Source organism: Nylanderia fulva, unplaced genomic scaffold, assembly GCF_048542155.1.
Source record: "Nylanderia fulva isolate GAGA-0341 unplaced genomic scaffold, ASM4854215v1 Scaffold12, whole genome shotgun sequence".
Taxonomy (NCBI): Eukaryota; Metazoa; Arthropoda; class Insecta; order Hymenoptera; family Formicidae; genus Nylanderia; species Nylanderia fulva.
Genome location: NW_028189409.1, coordinates 1,115,221 through 1,132,596, shown reverse-complemented (window position 1 = coordinate 1,132,596; position 17,376 = coordinate 1,115,221). Strand labels below are relative to the sequence as shown.

The window sequence follows — 17,376 nt, the reverse complement described above, 5'->3', positions numbered from 1 at the left end:
AATAAAACGTATACGAGAAGATGCAGTTCGCAACTTGGAGAAGCCTTTAATTTCGGCAAAAGCGCGGCTTGTATTTTAATAGGACGATGTAGCATAAACAAGTTTCCTCCGACATTAAAACTGCCCCGCGGGCGCTGACCGACTTCGGATGTATCCTCGAATGTGGCATAGGAACATCACAGCGGGATCGTCAACATAACGAGCGTTATTAAAAAACTTATTGCAACTGTCCCGCGAGGAGCGCGAGTGCTCTGAAAATTATTAAGTTTGGCACGGAATTATGTCCGACACGGGATTAATTAAATTTTTAGCGCTTTATTTAATATTTGGAGCGGCGCCGTTGAAAAATGGATGATATGACATTCGATGGGAGAATGTTATTCAGTAGTTAATACGAGAAATGTAAACATTATTATTAATAACGAAAAGTAACTCAAATTGGTAACACTAGAATTATACATATTGTTTATACTTAAAATGCATTTCGAATAAACAGTCGTTTCTTTTCATATGTCCATTGCACTCTGATAAAATTGCGTATTGAAATGTTTTGTTCAATTGTTTAAAAGCTTTTATACTTTAATCTTTAATGCGAGCGAACAGATATATAATTTATATTTCAATATAAAATGTATCTGAAAGTTACGTATTATATCATGAATTTTTCCTCTCTTTCTCTCTCTCTGTACAGAAATTATATAACATTCGCAAACGCATTTTTATCATAACTCCAAAACTTTATTAACTAGGTAATATCTTCTTTATTATTAAATTTACGTTTGTGTGTGAAAAATAAAGTATAAAATTATGATTGTATTAAATTAATGAATTTTTATTAATCAATTTGTAAAATAAAAATTAATATTCAAGTGGACTTAATGTACGTTATAGTTCATTAATGTATACTCTAAGTTGAACATTGATCCTTGAAGAGACTATCAGCTTCAGCGCAGAACTACCGTATATGTGTGTGGATTAACTTCAGTATGTCAATTTCACGTTGATTTTGTGCGAAATTTGAAATCAAGCCCCGCGGCGCTTGACCGATTCCGAGTTTCCACTGCCATGTTGGAAACATTGACTTAACGATCGTGGTTAAAAAGCCTGTAACTCTGATTCCATCTTGCCTCGCGTACATTCTATCCTTCTATCTCTATCTCTTGTACATATATCTATATTTTTCTAAAGTTAGATATGCACTAAAAATATACAGGATATTTCTAAATAAGTGCGAAAACTTTAAGAAATGATTCTTTGTCGAAAATTAAGGGTGTTTTTTTATATAAACATACACTTTTCCCTCTTTTCAAAGTGACATTTTTTTAAAGGGAGGGATAAAAATTAGATTTTAATTTTTTTTCAAATTTTGGACAAGTTAAAAAAATAAACTTTAGTGGATATTTACAAAGAATATTTATTAGTATTTTTTTAATCTTTCCGTATCGTTATAAAAGGATGAAACTGCAACCCTTATTTAATTTTATATTAGAATTTATTATTATTATATTTTATTAGAATTTTTTTACTAGAATTTTAACAAACTAGAATGTGATCATCTAAAAATATGCATCAGAAATCCTGCTTTTTTTAGAAACTTTGCTACTTCTTTTTTTATTTTTTTTATAAACTCAATAATTAAAAAAAAATACAAACCTAATTTTTAACTCTTCCCTTGAAAAAGTGTAACTCTTTAGAAAGGGATATAGGAGTATATATTTATATGGAAAAATCTTCTTAATTTTCGACAAAGAATCATAAAATGTGTATATATAAAAATATAATTTAATAATAGATAAGCAATACACTTTGTGCTGCTTATCTATTATTAAATTATATTTTTATATATACACATTTTATTTAAAAATAAGCTATTAATATATATATATATATAAAGTATAGTATCAAATCAAATATTTGCTAAAAAAATTTGATCACAAAAAATCGACAGATAGAAATGTGATATTCCAATACATAATTAAAGAGAAAAAAGTAATAATATATTTACATAACAAAATTTGTGTGCAACTTATATTAATGCATATTTAAATAAAATATTCTTTAATTTCTCTCTTTTTTTTATTCTGTTTAAAAACAAAATTGTGTACATACGTACAAGATTATTTTTTTGAACTTTCATAAACTAAATTTTTGACATTTCTTCATTATATTCTTTCGCTGCAACATATTTATTTTCTTTATCGTTTCATCTTTTACATCGTGACGTAAAAGTTGAAACAATCTCGATTAAATTCTAGGCATCTCAACTTCACTAACGTTGTGCGTAAAATCTAATTCATCTTCCTTTATAACGTATGCATAGAGTATAAGAGAAAGAGTTTTATGCGAACGTACGGTTAGATTCTCTGACATTATATTCGTTAACAAGCGGCGTATAAGTTTTTTTTCCCACGAATACGATGAATTCCTTCTTGAACGAACACGCACATTTCGCGACACGAGGATATATTCGCGATCATATACGTCCGTTCGCGTATTTTATGATTTAATAGCCATCGCGAACTTGTTTGCGTCGTAACCACGTTCCCGTAATTCCTGGATGGTCTTTTTTACGACTTCTCGCGATACTGCTGCGCGATACTAGGTAGGTCTCATGATTTCTACCTTTCTCATCTACTTTTGGTTTTCCACAAAATTCCATTTTACCGTTATGGCCGCTCTAAAGCACACTCTTCTCTTTCGTGAAAACATTCAGTCGTCTTGATGGCTCATACAAGTCAATTCCCGCGTCATAAATATAACTTTAACAATGTGACAAATAAAAATTACGTTGCATTAAAAACAAAATGTAATATCTTTAGAGGTTTCTTATACAATAAAAAAATAATTTGATATTATATTATATATGTATTTCTGAAAAATTAATTTTGCTTAAAAATTATGATCATTTTTTTTTTATTTGACATTTGGTCATATTTCATCAATTCTGATATATTTTTTCTCATTAATTCTGATATACCTTTTAATTCTCATAATTATTCTTACGTTAATCGGCATAATAAGAGCGCAGTCAATTTAAATCGAGATGCTTGTAAAATTATATTTTACATACAGATTACTCGTAAATTATAATCCTTTTTCTTATTTGACAATTTATCACGTTTCATCAATTCTGATATATTTTTTTTTTTTTATTAATTCTGATATACCTTTTAATTCTCATAATTATTCTTACATTAATCGGCATAATAAGAGCGCAGTCAATTTAGATCGGGATGCTTGTAAAACTATATTTTACGTACAAGATTTTACATACAGATTACTATTTACGGTGCAGTTTGCAAAGTTTAAATGGATGCATGAAACATCAAAGAAAAAATTCCCCCGATTGATTACGAAAATATATCGGTGCACAATGAAAGTCACGTGCATACATATATATACATTCCGCTGGGAGAACACGGAGCTCTCTCTCGATGTAGTAACATATTTCCCACGTTTGATCGATAAGGGAAACTATACAGAGGGTAACATAGTTACAAAGGTTTATGAAGTAGCTGGAAACTAGAGAGACTCTGAAATCATATCGCTCAGCATATTGAGAGAATGTTTTTTTTTTTTTTAACAAAATAAAATTTCGAATATATACATATACTTACGTCATCACGGTGTTGCGGCTGCAGCTTACGTTTTGAATTGAAAATAATGTCACTGGTACTGAATTTCAACTAAGGCACGTTATAATAATATACACAAGATAGAATCGATTTTCTATTGAATAAAAAGAAGCAACATCGTTATAAATTCAAGAAAATCTCGACATAAATTATTAAATTATTACGGCAAATATCAAGTTTTTTTTAGAAAGATATAGATAAATATAAATATATATTTCTCAATTTAATTGCTTGTCAAATTAACATTGTGATAAAAACGATTATCAAATTTCTGCAATGCTTGTCATTGATTCTCCGTGCATCGGTGATATAAAATTAATAAATCTTCCGATAATTATCCGGCAACCTCGTTATCATTTAAAAACACAGATTATCATGATAAATATAACGCGTGATGAGTGGCAAAGCTCCAAAAACGCGCGTCAACATATTTAATTCGTAGGTATTTTAATGCAGGATAAAATGTTCGAGAGAGCTCTCTCTCTCTCTCTTTTCGTTTGCGGCTAGATTTTATCGACCCCGGACTGGATACGCTCGATTATTAAATAATCGCTTTGGCTCGGGATGCGCCTCAGCGACGCATTGTTATCGACGCAATCGATAGCGCGGAGAGTATATCGTGTTTACCAGGACAAAGCATCGCCGAAAGCAAACGCCGTCGTATTTCTGTCAAACACACAGACAAATTTTTCTGCCCTTTCACGGGATAGCTGTGAAGAGAGAGCACGTTAATGCACGCGGGTGTCCCGTCATTCGATGCACCGCGTGTTGTTTCCCGCGACGATGAGAGGATGTTGCGAGCTAAAAAACTGCGATGTGAAAAAAAAGAGTTGTAGTTGCGTTCGACATATTTCGGCCGGCTTGATCGATCGCGGTAGAGTTTATCAACGAGTAACGCGGTTGATACGGTGCAGCAAGAACGGTCGAATGAAGCCTGGATACTGAGTAGTTTCCCCTGGCGCCGATCGAGCATGTAAAACGCATCGATACACGCAATAAAAGGCCGCGCGATACATTCGAAAGTATGCGCGTCTAAAAGGCGAGGCGGACGCGTTTGTATTTTCACGGCCGCTTTTATCGTCTAGCCGAGCGTGAGAGCTGCATTGATCGCATATCAGTCGGGAATTCGACAGTCGGGCGTTCGACATTTTTATAGAAAGTAACGCGTGACTTGGAAAAAAAAATATATCAGCCGGACCTGCGTAAAATTACGGATTTTGATTAAATCAGATGATTTTGTTCATACGTTGTAGCTTATGACCTGCTGAGCAAAAGATGTAATAGCTTCGAAGCTAAATAATGGACAGTTACTGAGTTGCAGTCAGTCAAACAACTCGTAGAACTCGAGTTTTTCATGTTTGACTATGGCTGTAGCTCAATAACTGTCCATTGTTTAGCTTTGAGTCTATTACACTTCTTGTTCAGGTCATAAGCTACAACATCTGAGAGAAAACCAAGTGATTTTACCAAAATTCAATTTTATAGGATTAATATAGGGTTTTTGAACCTAGAAATCCTAGATGAAATTGAATCCCGATAAAATCAACTAGTTTTTTCATATGTTGTAACTTAGAATTTGCTAAACAAAAAACGTAATCGATTCAAAGTTAAACAATAAGCAATCAACAACCAATCAAACTCGGATTCTGCGAGTTGATTGACTGTAACTCAGTTGTCCATTATTTAGCTTTAAAACTATTTACATCTTTTGTTCAGCAAATTACAAACTACAATATGTAAAAAAAAAACAGCTGATTCAATTGGTTTTCTTCTATATTGTAACTTATGATCTACTGAACAAAAAATATAATAAGCTCAAAGCTAAATAATAGATAGTTACTAATTAACAGCCAATCAAACTCGGATTCTGAGAATTGTTTAACTGGTTCTAGCTCAAAAATTGTTCATTACTTAACTTTGAGGCTATTAGATTTTTTGTTTAACAAGTTATAAGCTACAACATATGAAGAAACCAGCTGACTTAACCAAAATTTATTTTATATAAGATTAATGCGAGATTCTTTTCCTTCGTATTTGTTTATTTCTTAAAGAATTTTTTTTCTAGAAAATCGGATTGTTTTTGCCACCTGTAATAATAACTTTTTAACATATCCCATAAATAATCGCAATAAGTCGCGTGAAAGATAAAAACGTAACTTCATTTTGCTGCAAGATTCGGAATATCGAATTTCTCTTGTCACTTTAATCCTATTATAGGTTTTACATTTACCGCTTATATGTACGGACGAGATAATAAAGTAGATAGCATGTTATATGACATTTTTATTCGAACGTGGCTTATCATATATTAAGTACATAGTTCCAAGCTTATTGTGTTTGACCATCTCGCACGATTTCGTGATTCGCCTCGCCGAGACAAGTCGTGCCGCTTTATAACTATCGTGGACGAGTGTATCTCGGAGAAGAGAAATTCCCACGAAATAGATAATTGGTGCGTCACAATTGTCGGTGTGCTCAGGAGCGAGCAAAGCAATAATGGCAGACCGGTTCGACACCTCGATAATTCAAACTTATGTCAGACTTTAAGGGGATGCTGGTTAAGTCTGTTTTATCGACAAATATTATTTTCATTTAATTCTTTATTAGCTATACAGAATGAAAAATTAAATAATTACAGATTTTCTTATCGTTTAAGTTAGATTGGCCTAATTAAAAAGACTGATATAAAAACTAATTACTTTAGTTTTCTTGTTTTTTTTTTTTTTTTAATATACATATGCAGTAGCTCAGATTTGTTATTATGAGTATTTTAATTCTAGTAAAGGATTTTTTATTCTGTACAGCCAATAAAGAGTTAAATAAAAATAATATTTGTCGATAAAACAGACCTAACCAGCATCCTTAATCCTAAAATCCAAGAAGCGAACAAAATTCTAACGACGAGATAGATAAGATCGCAATTTTCGGGGGATCGCGCCAATTAATTTTTATCACGTAGACTCGTAGATGATATAAATCGCAGGGTAATCGCAGTAATAGCCGGAAATATTATTTTCATTTAATTCTTTATTAGCTATACAGAATGAAAAATTAAATAATTACAGATTTTCTTATCGTTTAAGTTAGGTTGGCCTAATTCAAAAGACTGATATAAAAACTAATTACTTTAGTTTTCTTGTTTTTTTTTTTAATATACATATGCAGTAGCTCAAATTTGTTATTATGAGTATTTTAATTCTAGTAAAAAATTTTTTATTCTGCATAGCCAATAAAAAGTAAAATAAAAATAATATTTGTCGATAAAACAGACCTAACCAGCATCCTTAATCCTAAAATCTAAGAAGCAAACAAAATTCTAACGACGAAATAGATAAGATCGCAAATTTCGGGGGATCGCGCCAATTAATTTTTATCACATAAACTCGCAGATGATATAAATCGCAGGGTAATCGCAGTAATAGCCGGAAATATTATTTTCATTTAATTCTTTATTAGCTATACAAAATGAAAAATTAAATAATTACAGATTTTCTTATCGTTTAAGTTAGGTTGGCCTAATTCAAAAGACTGATATAAAAACTAATTACTTTAGTTTTCTTGTTTTTTTTTTTTTTTTAATATACATATGCAATAGCTCAGATTTGTTATTATGAGTATTTTAATTCTAGTAAAAGATTTTTTATTCTGCATAGCCAATAAAGAGTAAAATAAAAATAATATTTGTCGATAAAACAGACCTAACCAGCATCCTTAATCCTAAAATCCAAGAGAAGCGAACAAAATTCTAACGACGAGATAGATAAGATCGCAAATTTCGGGGGATCGCGCCAATTAATTTTTATCACGTAGACTCGCAGATGATATAAATCGCAGAGTAATCGCAGTAATAGAGCCGGATGAAGATTGAATTAGCCGTCACAAATAGGAAAAGAGAGAGAAAGGGAAGAAATTCCCCTAAAACTTTCGGGGTCGTTCGAAAAACACTCCGGCGACAGCCGGTTTCTCCTGAAGAGGAGCGTCGAAAGGAACCCCCGAACTTTCGACTTTACGTTCGTTCACGCCGCCTATCCCTCCCGACGGTTAGGGAAGAGTCCGATGAGAAGGCCGAGGGTGTAACAGGTGGCACGTTCTCTCCCCTTCGCTCTTCCAATCCCTCAGGCGCGCTCTTCTTCGCTCGACGACGCGCGATTCAACCACCGCACCGAGTCGAGTCGAGGCAAGTCTCGACGTTATTATTGACCCGTTGCCTCCTCCTCTGACGGGGCCGAAGGAGGTTTACTACAAGCCCGATCTCTCTCGGTGCCGAATGAATTCTCGTTCACGGTCGATCGAGAGAGAACCTCGCCCGCAGAAAAGACCTACTGTAATAAAGTTCAGGCCCCGTCTCTTGTATACACGGCGCGCCCGCTGAATAGGGATTCAAGTCGAGGACGGAGGGTGCTTTGAGGGAAAATTCAAAGATTCGGCACCGTGAAACAATTTCATACTTCCAAATGTAATACGCCGCGCATGCAGCCGGGGCTCTCTTCGGGAATACGCTCTTCCATTATACTTCGAAATGTAATATGCGTCGTAATCTCCGCGATAGATATCATCCGTTTCATCCCCGATCGTATGTCTTCGGAAAAAGGAACGATTTTCGAGAAATAATATCTCCCCTCTCTCTCTCTCTCTTTGTCTCTCTGTACTACTTACACAAGTAGAAGCTCGTAAGGGGATCCTGAACGCCGTCCTATTTTATCGATAAAACATTATTTTTTGCGCACCCTTTTCTTTTTATTGGTTGAACAGAATAAGAAATATTTTTCTACGATTAAAGTATATATAAAAACAAAGCGCGGACCTACCGATTTAAAAGAATTTTTTTTTTTTTTTAAATAATGAAATTGATATTATAAAAGACCTAAAAGAAGCGGTATTTATAAAATATTATAAAAATTTATTATTAATTACAAACGTTATGTATAAACATAATTAAACATATTAATTAAATACGTTATTTATGTTGTTTGCATCTAATGTAATGTACCTAATTATAGACTGAAGAAGACATCAGTTAATGTTCGAAACGTTTGTAATTAATAATAAATTTTTATAATATTTTATGAATACCGCTCGTTTTATAATATCAATTTCATTATTTTTTTAAACAATAACGAGCTTGATTTTTATTTAAATTTGTAAAATTTTTTAAATTAGGTGATTTTTAAAGTGATTTTAATGTCTTATTTTATCGATAGAAACGCGAAATTGGTTTCGACCATGAATCTTTTTATCTTTTATTTGATATATAAATTGAAAAATCCTTTTCGCTCATCCGTTTGTTAATATTAATACTTTAATTGTAAAAAAGGATTCATCAGAATTCTGTATAGCTAATAAAAAAATTTATGATCGAATCCAACTTCGCGTTTGTATCGACAAAACAAGTCGTTAGGATCCCCTTAACGAAGAATTCAATTTTTCATTAACGCAAACCAATAATCCTGGCGCGAACATAGTCAAAGGACAACGTTTCCAAGCGAATTATCCTTCTCTCTCGTTCACTAAAATGTATCTTTTACGCTCTAATATTCTTTCCGGGAAACCTCTTGTCGCGATATTTGGGTCGACCGACTCGCGGAACATAATTTCACCGACGCTCTCGGTATTTACCGTCGACGACGGATGTTGAAATATTCATGAAACGAACACCGCCGCGTCCCATCGCTCGCTCGCTCCTGGTAGCAGTCTCTCCCTCGATGGTCCCTATTGTCTACCCTGTGTTACACGCGCTCATCTCCTCTTACCTCTTCATCACTTACATACGTCATCACGCACGCCTGGACAAGCCCGGAAAGGTACCACCTCGCGATCGCGAGAGCTCGCTTCCACAGTATCCTCCCTCGACGAGTTTATCGTCGCACACACACACACACGCACACATACATACACATGTATATACATACACGCGAGAAGAAGCTCGCGAGCTCACGCGATCGTGATCTTCCATTTTTGAAAGAGATCGACGGTACATCTTCGCGCGGCTCCTCTTCGTTGATTTGTTTTCACGATGAAAATGCGGGGAAGAATAGAACATTCGACATTATCTCTCTTCCTCGTATCCCCGGTTGCGCACTCACACGTATTTACAAAATCACATATGCTGCGTTCACGCTTGTGGATGTATTTAAATTAGTATCGGTGTGTTGTGCCTTAAGCGATTAGACTCCGGCGCGCATCTCTTTCTCGCGTGCCGCCTATATAAGAAATCCTCTATTTTAAGAATCAAGTGTCCTGTTTATCTATCGCGAATCTAGATCTGCAACACCGTGTTTCTTTCTAGCGGCTCGTATCGTGCGCGCACACCTTATTTGAGAATTCGCTTGTCGGCTGAAGAGGAAAGCGTTTGTACATTCTGATGAAAAATTCGCGGTGTGATATTGTATATACATATATACAGGTTCATTCGAAATAAGTGCGACAAATTTAAGAGACAATTTTAAGAGACGATTCTTTATCAGAAATTAGGTCTTTTATATAAATAATATACTCCTGTATCTCTAAGGAGTTACAAAGAGAAGATGAAAATTAGGTTTTTATTTTCTTTCCCTCAAATTTTGGATAAGTTAAAAAATGAAATTTTGGTGAACATTTTTATTAGTAAAAAAAATATTTTTCTAATCTATTCGTATCGTTATAAGGGGATGAAACTGGCAACCCCTATTCAATTTTTTATTACAATTTTGTAATGGGTTGGAATGTGAGCATCTAAAGATATATATTAGAAATCTTACTTATTCCTTTAAACATTTTTTCATTTCTTCTTTCTTTTTTTGTAAAAGTTTGCATGATAAAAATTAAAATACATTGCTAAATGGCATAAGTTTCAAATTACGGGAAGTTGAATTTTAGAATAAAAAAGCAAGCGAAACAAAATTATAGTAAATGTTGAAAAAAATGGAACAAAGACAAAACTTGAGAAAAAATTAAAACCTAATTTTCACTTTCTTTAGAAAATTGAAATTTTCCAGGGAAAGATATGAAAAACCTCCCTTTAACTTTCGACGAAAGAATTATATCCTAAAATTTGTCATACTCATTTAGAATTACGCTGTATATATATTATATTGTATATGCAGAATGTAACTGAAAAAATATCTAGAGCATATCATCGAATTCTCTAGTCAATTTGGAGATGATTTTTCCTCAGGGAAAATGTTGAGGCATCAATAATTTTTTATTTATAAATGATTGAAAAAGATGGGTTTCTCGCAAACTAAATTTTAAAATATTAACAAAACTTCATTTTTTCACTTAATTTCATGTAAAGTTTACTTTTAATAAAATTTGAAGACTTAATTATACAGATCCACGACGGCAAAAATTGCAAACTTGTAAAAAATGATGAATTTCACCTTTTTTCAGTTACACCCTGAATACGTATATATATATATATTTGCATTTTCTTGTACAAATTCTTTTAACTGTATTCATGAAAAAGGAAAAAATAATTGCAAACGCAATTACATCTATCACAAGTATACACACATAAAAAGCGTTGCATCTCGCTCCTTATTTAGGCCAATGATATTTGTTTATGTCATTTGTCGACATAAGCGCTATATAAAATGCTATTTCAAAATTCTTGATAAATGGTTTATTTAGATTATAACTAGTGCACTTTCACATTTGTCGCTCACTTTGCTATATTTTATACAAAAGCTTTGTAACAAAACTTTTCGTGTGTACCTGCATGTATGTATGTATGTGTGTGTGTGTGTGTGTGTAAGTGTATGTGATGCAACGTTTTCCCTGGTGTATATAAAATGAGATGTATGCAACCCCAGTTTCAGCCGTACTCATCACGTAACGCGGTAAAATGAAATAGCTAGTACATATCACGCATTACACAAATTCTATATTATCCAAATAGTCAATAAACTGAACATTCGTGCACATTTAATCCCGTGCAAGATTAAATCCATGTTATTCCTCGACCTGCGAATTTCATTCCATTAATCGCTGTCGATATATATTTGAGATTTTAAAAACAGACACAGATTAAGTAAATAATGAGATAAATCAATAACAATGGAATTATAACTTAAAAATATGTCACAGTTGCTGCGCGTTATTGACAATATTATTAACACAAAACGATAAATCCCTCGCTTTTAATTTAATGGCCGTGTATTGATGAATCGAGGAGAGATCTATGCGAAATCCGTGTGACGGATACAAAATGTACGAAACTGTGTATTTTGCGAATATCCAACGAATGATGAACGAGAGATTCACTCTCTGGCTCCGCCAATTTCTCCGTCGATTCTAAATTGGGATTCGCTCAATTATTATCAGGAGGGCGCGTAATTAGTGCGTCCATTCGCTCGCCGATTAGGCGGTCTATTTGAGGGTGGTAATTAACGTTGGCGTCGTTAGCGCGTTAGTCTCGTTACCCTTTGTCTATATTATGTCTCGGCTGAAGCTCGAAAATGATAATATTAATTTATAGTCGAAAATTATTTCACACCAAGTAGTCCAGTAAAATTAGGCTTTGACTTCATAAAAATTAGGATTTATTAGTCTCATATATAGTACTGTATAGTAGTGTGCATATTTTCTCAGACTTAATTCGCTCTATATCTTTGAAACGGTTAATTCCACAAAAAAAGTATACAAATCTTTTTTGTAGGAAATTTTATGAGCTACATTTTTGATAATAACTATTTTTCTCGAAAACTTGACAGTTTTCGAGATAATGACAAAAGACTAAAATTTACCTCCTTTTATCCCTCATAAAAAATATTCTTCAGGATTTTATTAGAACATCGAAATAAAGGTCTCTACAAAAATTCAACTTCGTTCTAATTTTTATGAAGTTTTGTCCTTTTCAAGTTTAATTTTACTGGACTAAAGTGTTTCTTAAGATTTTTGGATGCTCTAAAAACGATGCTGCAACTAAATTTTACCAGCACGTCCGATTTCCAAAATAATTAAAGTTTAATATGTAAAAAATAACTCTTTTGCGATATGTGAAGTTTTTATTGTAAAAGGTTAACGTTATGCGGAAATCTGATCAAATATCATGAATATATTGATCAACCCTTATAAAATTCATTTCTTTTTATTTCAATATCTTATTTTTTACTCATGTTATAAAAGATTAAAGCTGAGAACTATTTCTCATAGAAAGATGCCCCTGATTTTTTGAAAAAAGTAATTCTTTTTTCCAAAATTCATTTTATCATTATTCGTTTTCCTTCAGAAATTATAAAATTTTTAACGGGAACATTTTTTCGAAAATGCAATTTGTTTCGAAAAATTCAAGATGGACTTACAATGAGATGTCCTATATATAAATATACATTTAGTGAAATTTATTACAAAAAGCTACACTTTTGTATCGATAACCCTAAACTACAAATTATGATTATAAAACTTTATCATCATAGACGGAATATTTGCTATTTCAGCAAAACTCTGTATTTAAATCCTTCCTGTAATAATATATCTAAAAAGTAAGATGTCGAAACAAAAAATGCATTTTATAAGAAATAAAGAATACATTTATGACTTTTGATCAGAATTTTAAAATAATGTTAACTTTTTTTACAAAAATCGAAATATCCCAAAAAAGTCATGTTTTGCATATTAAATATCTTAATTTCGGAGACCTGATATATTGATGAAAATCGGCATTGTTTTTAACATCCAAAATCTATAAAAAAATCTTTATTTTTTATTTCAAAAAATGAAAAAAGAAAGAATATTTTTTTTATAATCTAGTGTAATTGGGGCATTTCGTAAAATGAAAAGGACAATTAATGAACCATAAACAAATTAAATTGACATTTAGCGAAATTAACGTTACACTTTGACACTAGATACAATTAGTAAATAGGAGTAGTATTTATTCTCCTTTCAATCACCTTTTAAAATCAATAAATGCAATACTGCATTCAATAGTTTGTAGCGCACTCGAGGCTCCTATTAATTTAAATTAGCGCGGATGGAAGTTACTTTATACCAAAGTTGCTTTCTATTAACGCTGAGAGGAGAATTGATTAAAGCCCTTCCGTCTATGAAACTTTTACGCGCTGTTCCCGGATTTTTGCACATATTCAATTCCTCTTGGCTTGAACGTGCCAGACGAGGACGGAGATAATTCGTTGAACGATGCATACCGCGACGAATAAATCAGCCATAGCGCGGAGTCAGGGATCGCTAATTTGTTCGAGACACGCGATGACGCGTGTCCAAGTCGACGGAAAATCGACTTTTTTTCTACTTTGTTGGACGGCTTTCCTCCGGTCCTCTCACTCTCTCTTTTTTTTTCTCATATCTGCATTTCTGTCAAATTTATATAACGTTCGATAAATTTATTGTACAGGATTGCTTCGATTTTGCTTTAAAATCCGGAAGCGATATTTGACTGACATTATGAATTATTCCCAAATTTTTTTTCTTGAAATCATTCTGTCCAGCAAAAAGAGATAGATATATTGCATGTTTTGTAAAATCAAATTACCACAAATAAAAATATCAAAATATTGTATATGCATCTTTTTTACGCAAAAGATTTTCTTGATTAAGTGAAAGAAATATATAAAAAAATATATACACATATATAAAAATATATATATAAAGTAATATTAAAAAATGAAAATATATAAAATATTTTTATTAGAATCTATTTTAAAAGAGAGAAAGAAAAAGAGAGACCAGAAATGCATAATTTATATAAATTGATGCGTGCAGATAAAATGAGAGAGGCGAAAAACATCTCCGCGCATTTATTTCTTTTTTTATTCGTTTATTATTCTCGCTATATTTCCCGAGATTGCTTGGATATTCGCTATTACACGGCGAAGATTCTTAGGGGAATTGCGATAATTTGTGTAATTTGCATGAGATCGCGGAAACAAAATGTCAGGAGAGACAAATATAAATACGTAAGAGTATCTTCGTTCGCGTAATGCGTTTGTAGCACGCGAAAACGCGTGCTTGACCGACGCGAATTTGTAATGTTTCATATTTATTCTTGTTTGCTTTTTGCCCGTATTTACTTTAATTTTACGTGTCGCCGCGGTATATTAATTCAATTCGACGTTTAAAAATATTTTGTTCTCCACCGCATAATAATCTTTCATTTTTCGTACATTCGCAAAAATACTTTAAATAAAATATAAGCGAGAGCAAAAATTAATTTCCATAATAAATGCAACGTACGATACGCATCATAAACGAGAAAATAAATTATATATAGAGAAATTTTGATTGAAAAAAGTAGTTATATTGTAAATATTGTATTTGTATTAAAGAATGATATAATAAAAATATGAATTGTGTTTAGAAGCTTCTGAAATAAGATCTAAATTATTAAGCATGTCGATGAATAACATATACATGTATAAATCGTTACATTAATAATACATTTATACAGGGTGTATTTAAATAAGTGCGAAAAATTCTAGGAAATGATTCTTTGTCGAAAATTAAATGGGATTTCTTAAACATTTACTCTTATATCCCTCCCTGAGGAATTCACTTTTCTAAAGAGGAAGGTAAAAATTAAGTTTTGATTTTTTTTTAAATATTAATAGATATCCTTTTTATTAATAAAAAATATCCATCAAGTTTTATTTTTTAATTTTTCTGAAATTTGAAAAAAAAATAAAAACTTAATTTTCACCTCCTTCTTTAAAAAAATGTATTTCCTCAGAGGGATATAAGTGTTTGTATAAGAAACCTCCCTTATAATTTTCGACAAAGAATCATCTAAAATCTTCTAAAATTTTTCGCATTTATTTAGATACATCTTGTATAATATAAGAAAAATTAACAATCAAATTTTTCGATAATAAACAGATTTGTTTCTTGTTTTTTTAAGCGCATTAAATATTTCCTAATCTAATCAAATCTCTGGGAAACGCGTCAAGCATGTACATGTGAAGCCTCGTATTCTCTCGATCCAAAATACAAATTGCATCACTCACATCCCAACATTCCAAACTCAATCAAAATTCACACAACCACTTATCCCTCTGATTACCTGTAAAAAAATTCAGTGCCGTATCACTATACCCTTGTCAAGTCAACGCGATCAGGCACACGCTCGAATCAGTATCGTCAATACACTGTTGTCTCTTAGCACGACACCATCGGGCGACGACCGAAAGCGTTTGAGCGTGATGTGCCGCCGTCTTGAAACGGTGTTCTCCAAGTTGTCTGAATAATTCGCCCCGGGATCCGGGTTGTTCCGCCAGCTGCATTCGCGTTGGCACATGGTGGACTTTGCGTTCGAACGATTCTTCATCGTCGTCGTCGCCGTCGCTATCGGTCCCCGAGGAATGACGAGCCGCGATAGCTAGGTCGCCAAGCTCTGCAACACGCGAGAAAAAAATTACGAATTAATTATCAAAAACGATAAAACACATTTAAAGGAATCCTAAACGCCGACCTGTTTTATCTTTAAAAAAATTTTAATTTCTTAATTTAAAAATATTTTTTTTGTTTTTAACATAAAATCGGTAGGTCCGCACTTTGTTTCTATATGTACTTCAATTGTGGAAAAGCATTAATTATTCTATTCAATTAATAAAAAGAAAAGGGTGCACAAAAATGATGTTTTATCAATGAAAGAACAAATCAAATTTTTAATTTTTTAATTTAAAAAAATTTTCTGTTTTCAACATAAAATCGGTAGATCTGTACTTTATTTCTATATAAACTTTAATCGTGAAAAAGCATTTATTATTCTATTAAAGCAATAAAAAGAAAAGCGTGCGCAAATATAATGTTTTATCGATAAAAAAACAGGACGGCGTTTAGGATCTGTTTAATCGGAAACGACAAAAGAATATATACTCGACAATTGTATAGGATTAAAACAAAAAAGGAAAAGGAGGATGAGACGAAACAAATGGACAACTAAAAAATGATCGACGTCAAAAACAATAAAACGCATTTAAAGGAATCCTAAATGTCGTCCTGTTTTATCGATGAAAGAACAAATCAAATTTTTAATTTTTTAATTTAAAAAAATTTTCCGTTTTCAACATAAAATCGGTAGATCTGTACTTTATTTCTATATGTACTTTAATCGTGGAAAAGCATTTATTATTCCATTAAAGCAATAAAAAGAAAAGCGTGCGCAAAATGACGTTTCATCGATAAAAAAACAGGACGGCGTTTAGGATCTGTTTAATCGGAGGCGACGAAAGAATATATACTCGGCAATTGTACGTATAGGATTAAAACGGAAAAGGAGAGAACGGCGAAACAAATGGACGACTAATCCGCCTAAAACACAATGGACGTTAACGAGAGAGGGTCGTCGTTAGCGCCTTTCGGATGGCACCGTTGTACCACTTTCGGCATTTTAACCCCTCGGGGCCATTAGTCTATTTTTCTTCCTGATGTGTGACTAACGGCACGAAGCCGCGTCCCAATCGAGCGTGAACGCACAAAGTGCCGACGTTAGTTAGTCGCGACGCAGCTATTAGGGTTGTTTTTCCCTTCCAATGTTGTAGGACGGACGAACGTAAACTTCCGTATGCGTGCGAAGCAACTATTAGTATTTATTGTATCCGAAATGCTGCTATTGCAGAGTCTCTGTTATCTTTACACATACACATACATACGTTAGAATCGATAGAGAGGAGATAAATAGATCGAATCTTTTGGAGAAAGTATAAATAACAAATTGTAGAAAATAGGCAGAGATATTTTGGAAAAGTCTAGACAGTTTAATGACATGTCGATGGATCGAAATTGTTATATAAATGGTACACGTTTC

The 17,376-nt window shown here is 32.7% G+C and overlaps 1 protein-coding gene across 1 annotated transcript in view; it reads right to left on the bottom strand.

The window, feature by feature from the left end:
* Window positions 1-5,905: 5,905 nt before the first annotated feature.
* LOC114943526 (uncharacterized) overlaps window positions 5,906-17,376 on the bottom strand; it is a 71,323-nt gene continuing 59,852 nt past the window's right edge. The window contains exon 3 of the mRNA XM_029319165.2: window positions 5,906-15,960. Coding sequence (XP_029174998.1) covers window positions 15,946-15,960 — 15 coding nt within the window. The 3' untranslated portion in view covers window positions 5,906-15,945. The remainder of the gene's footprint in view (window positions 15,961-17,376) is intronic.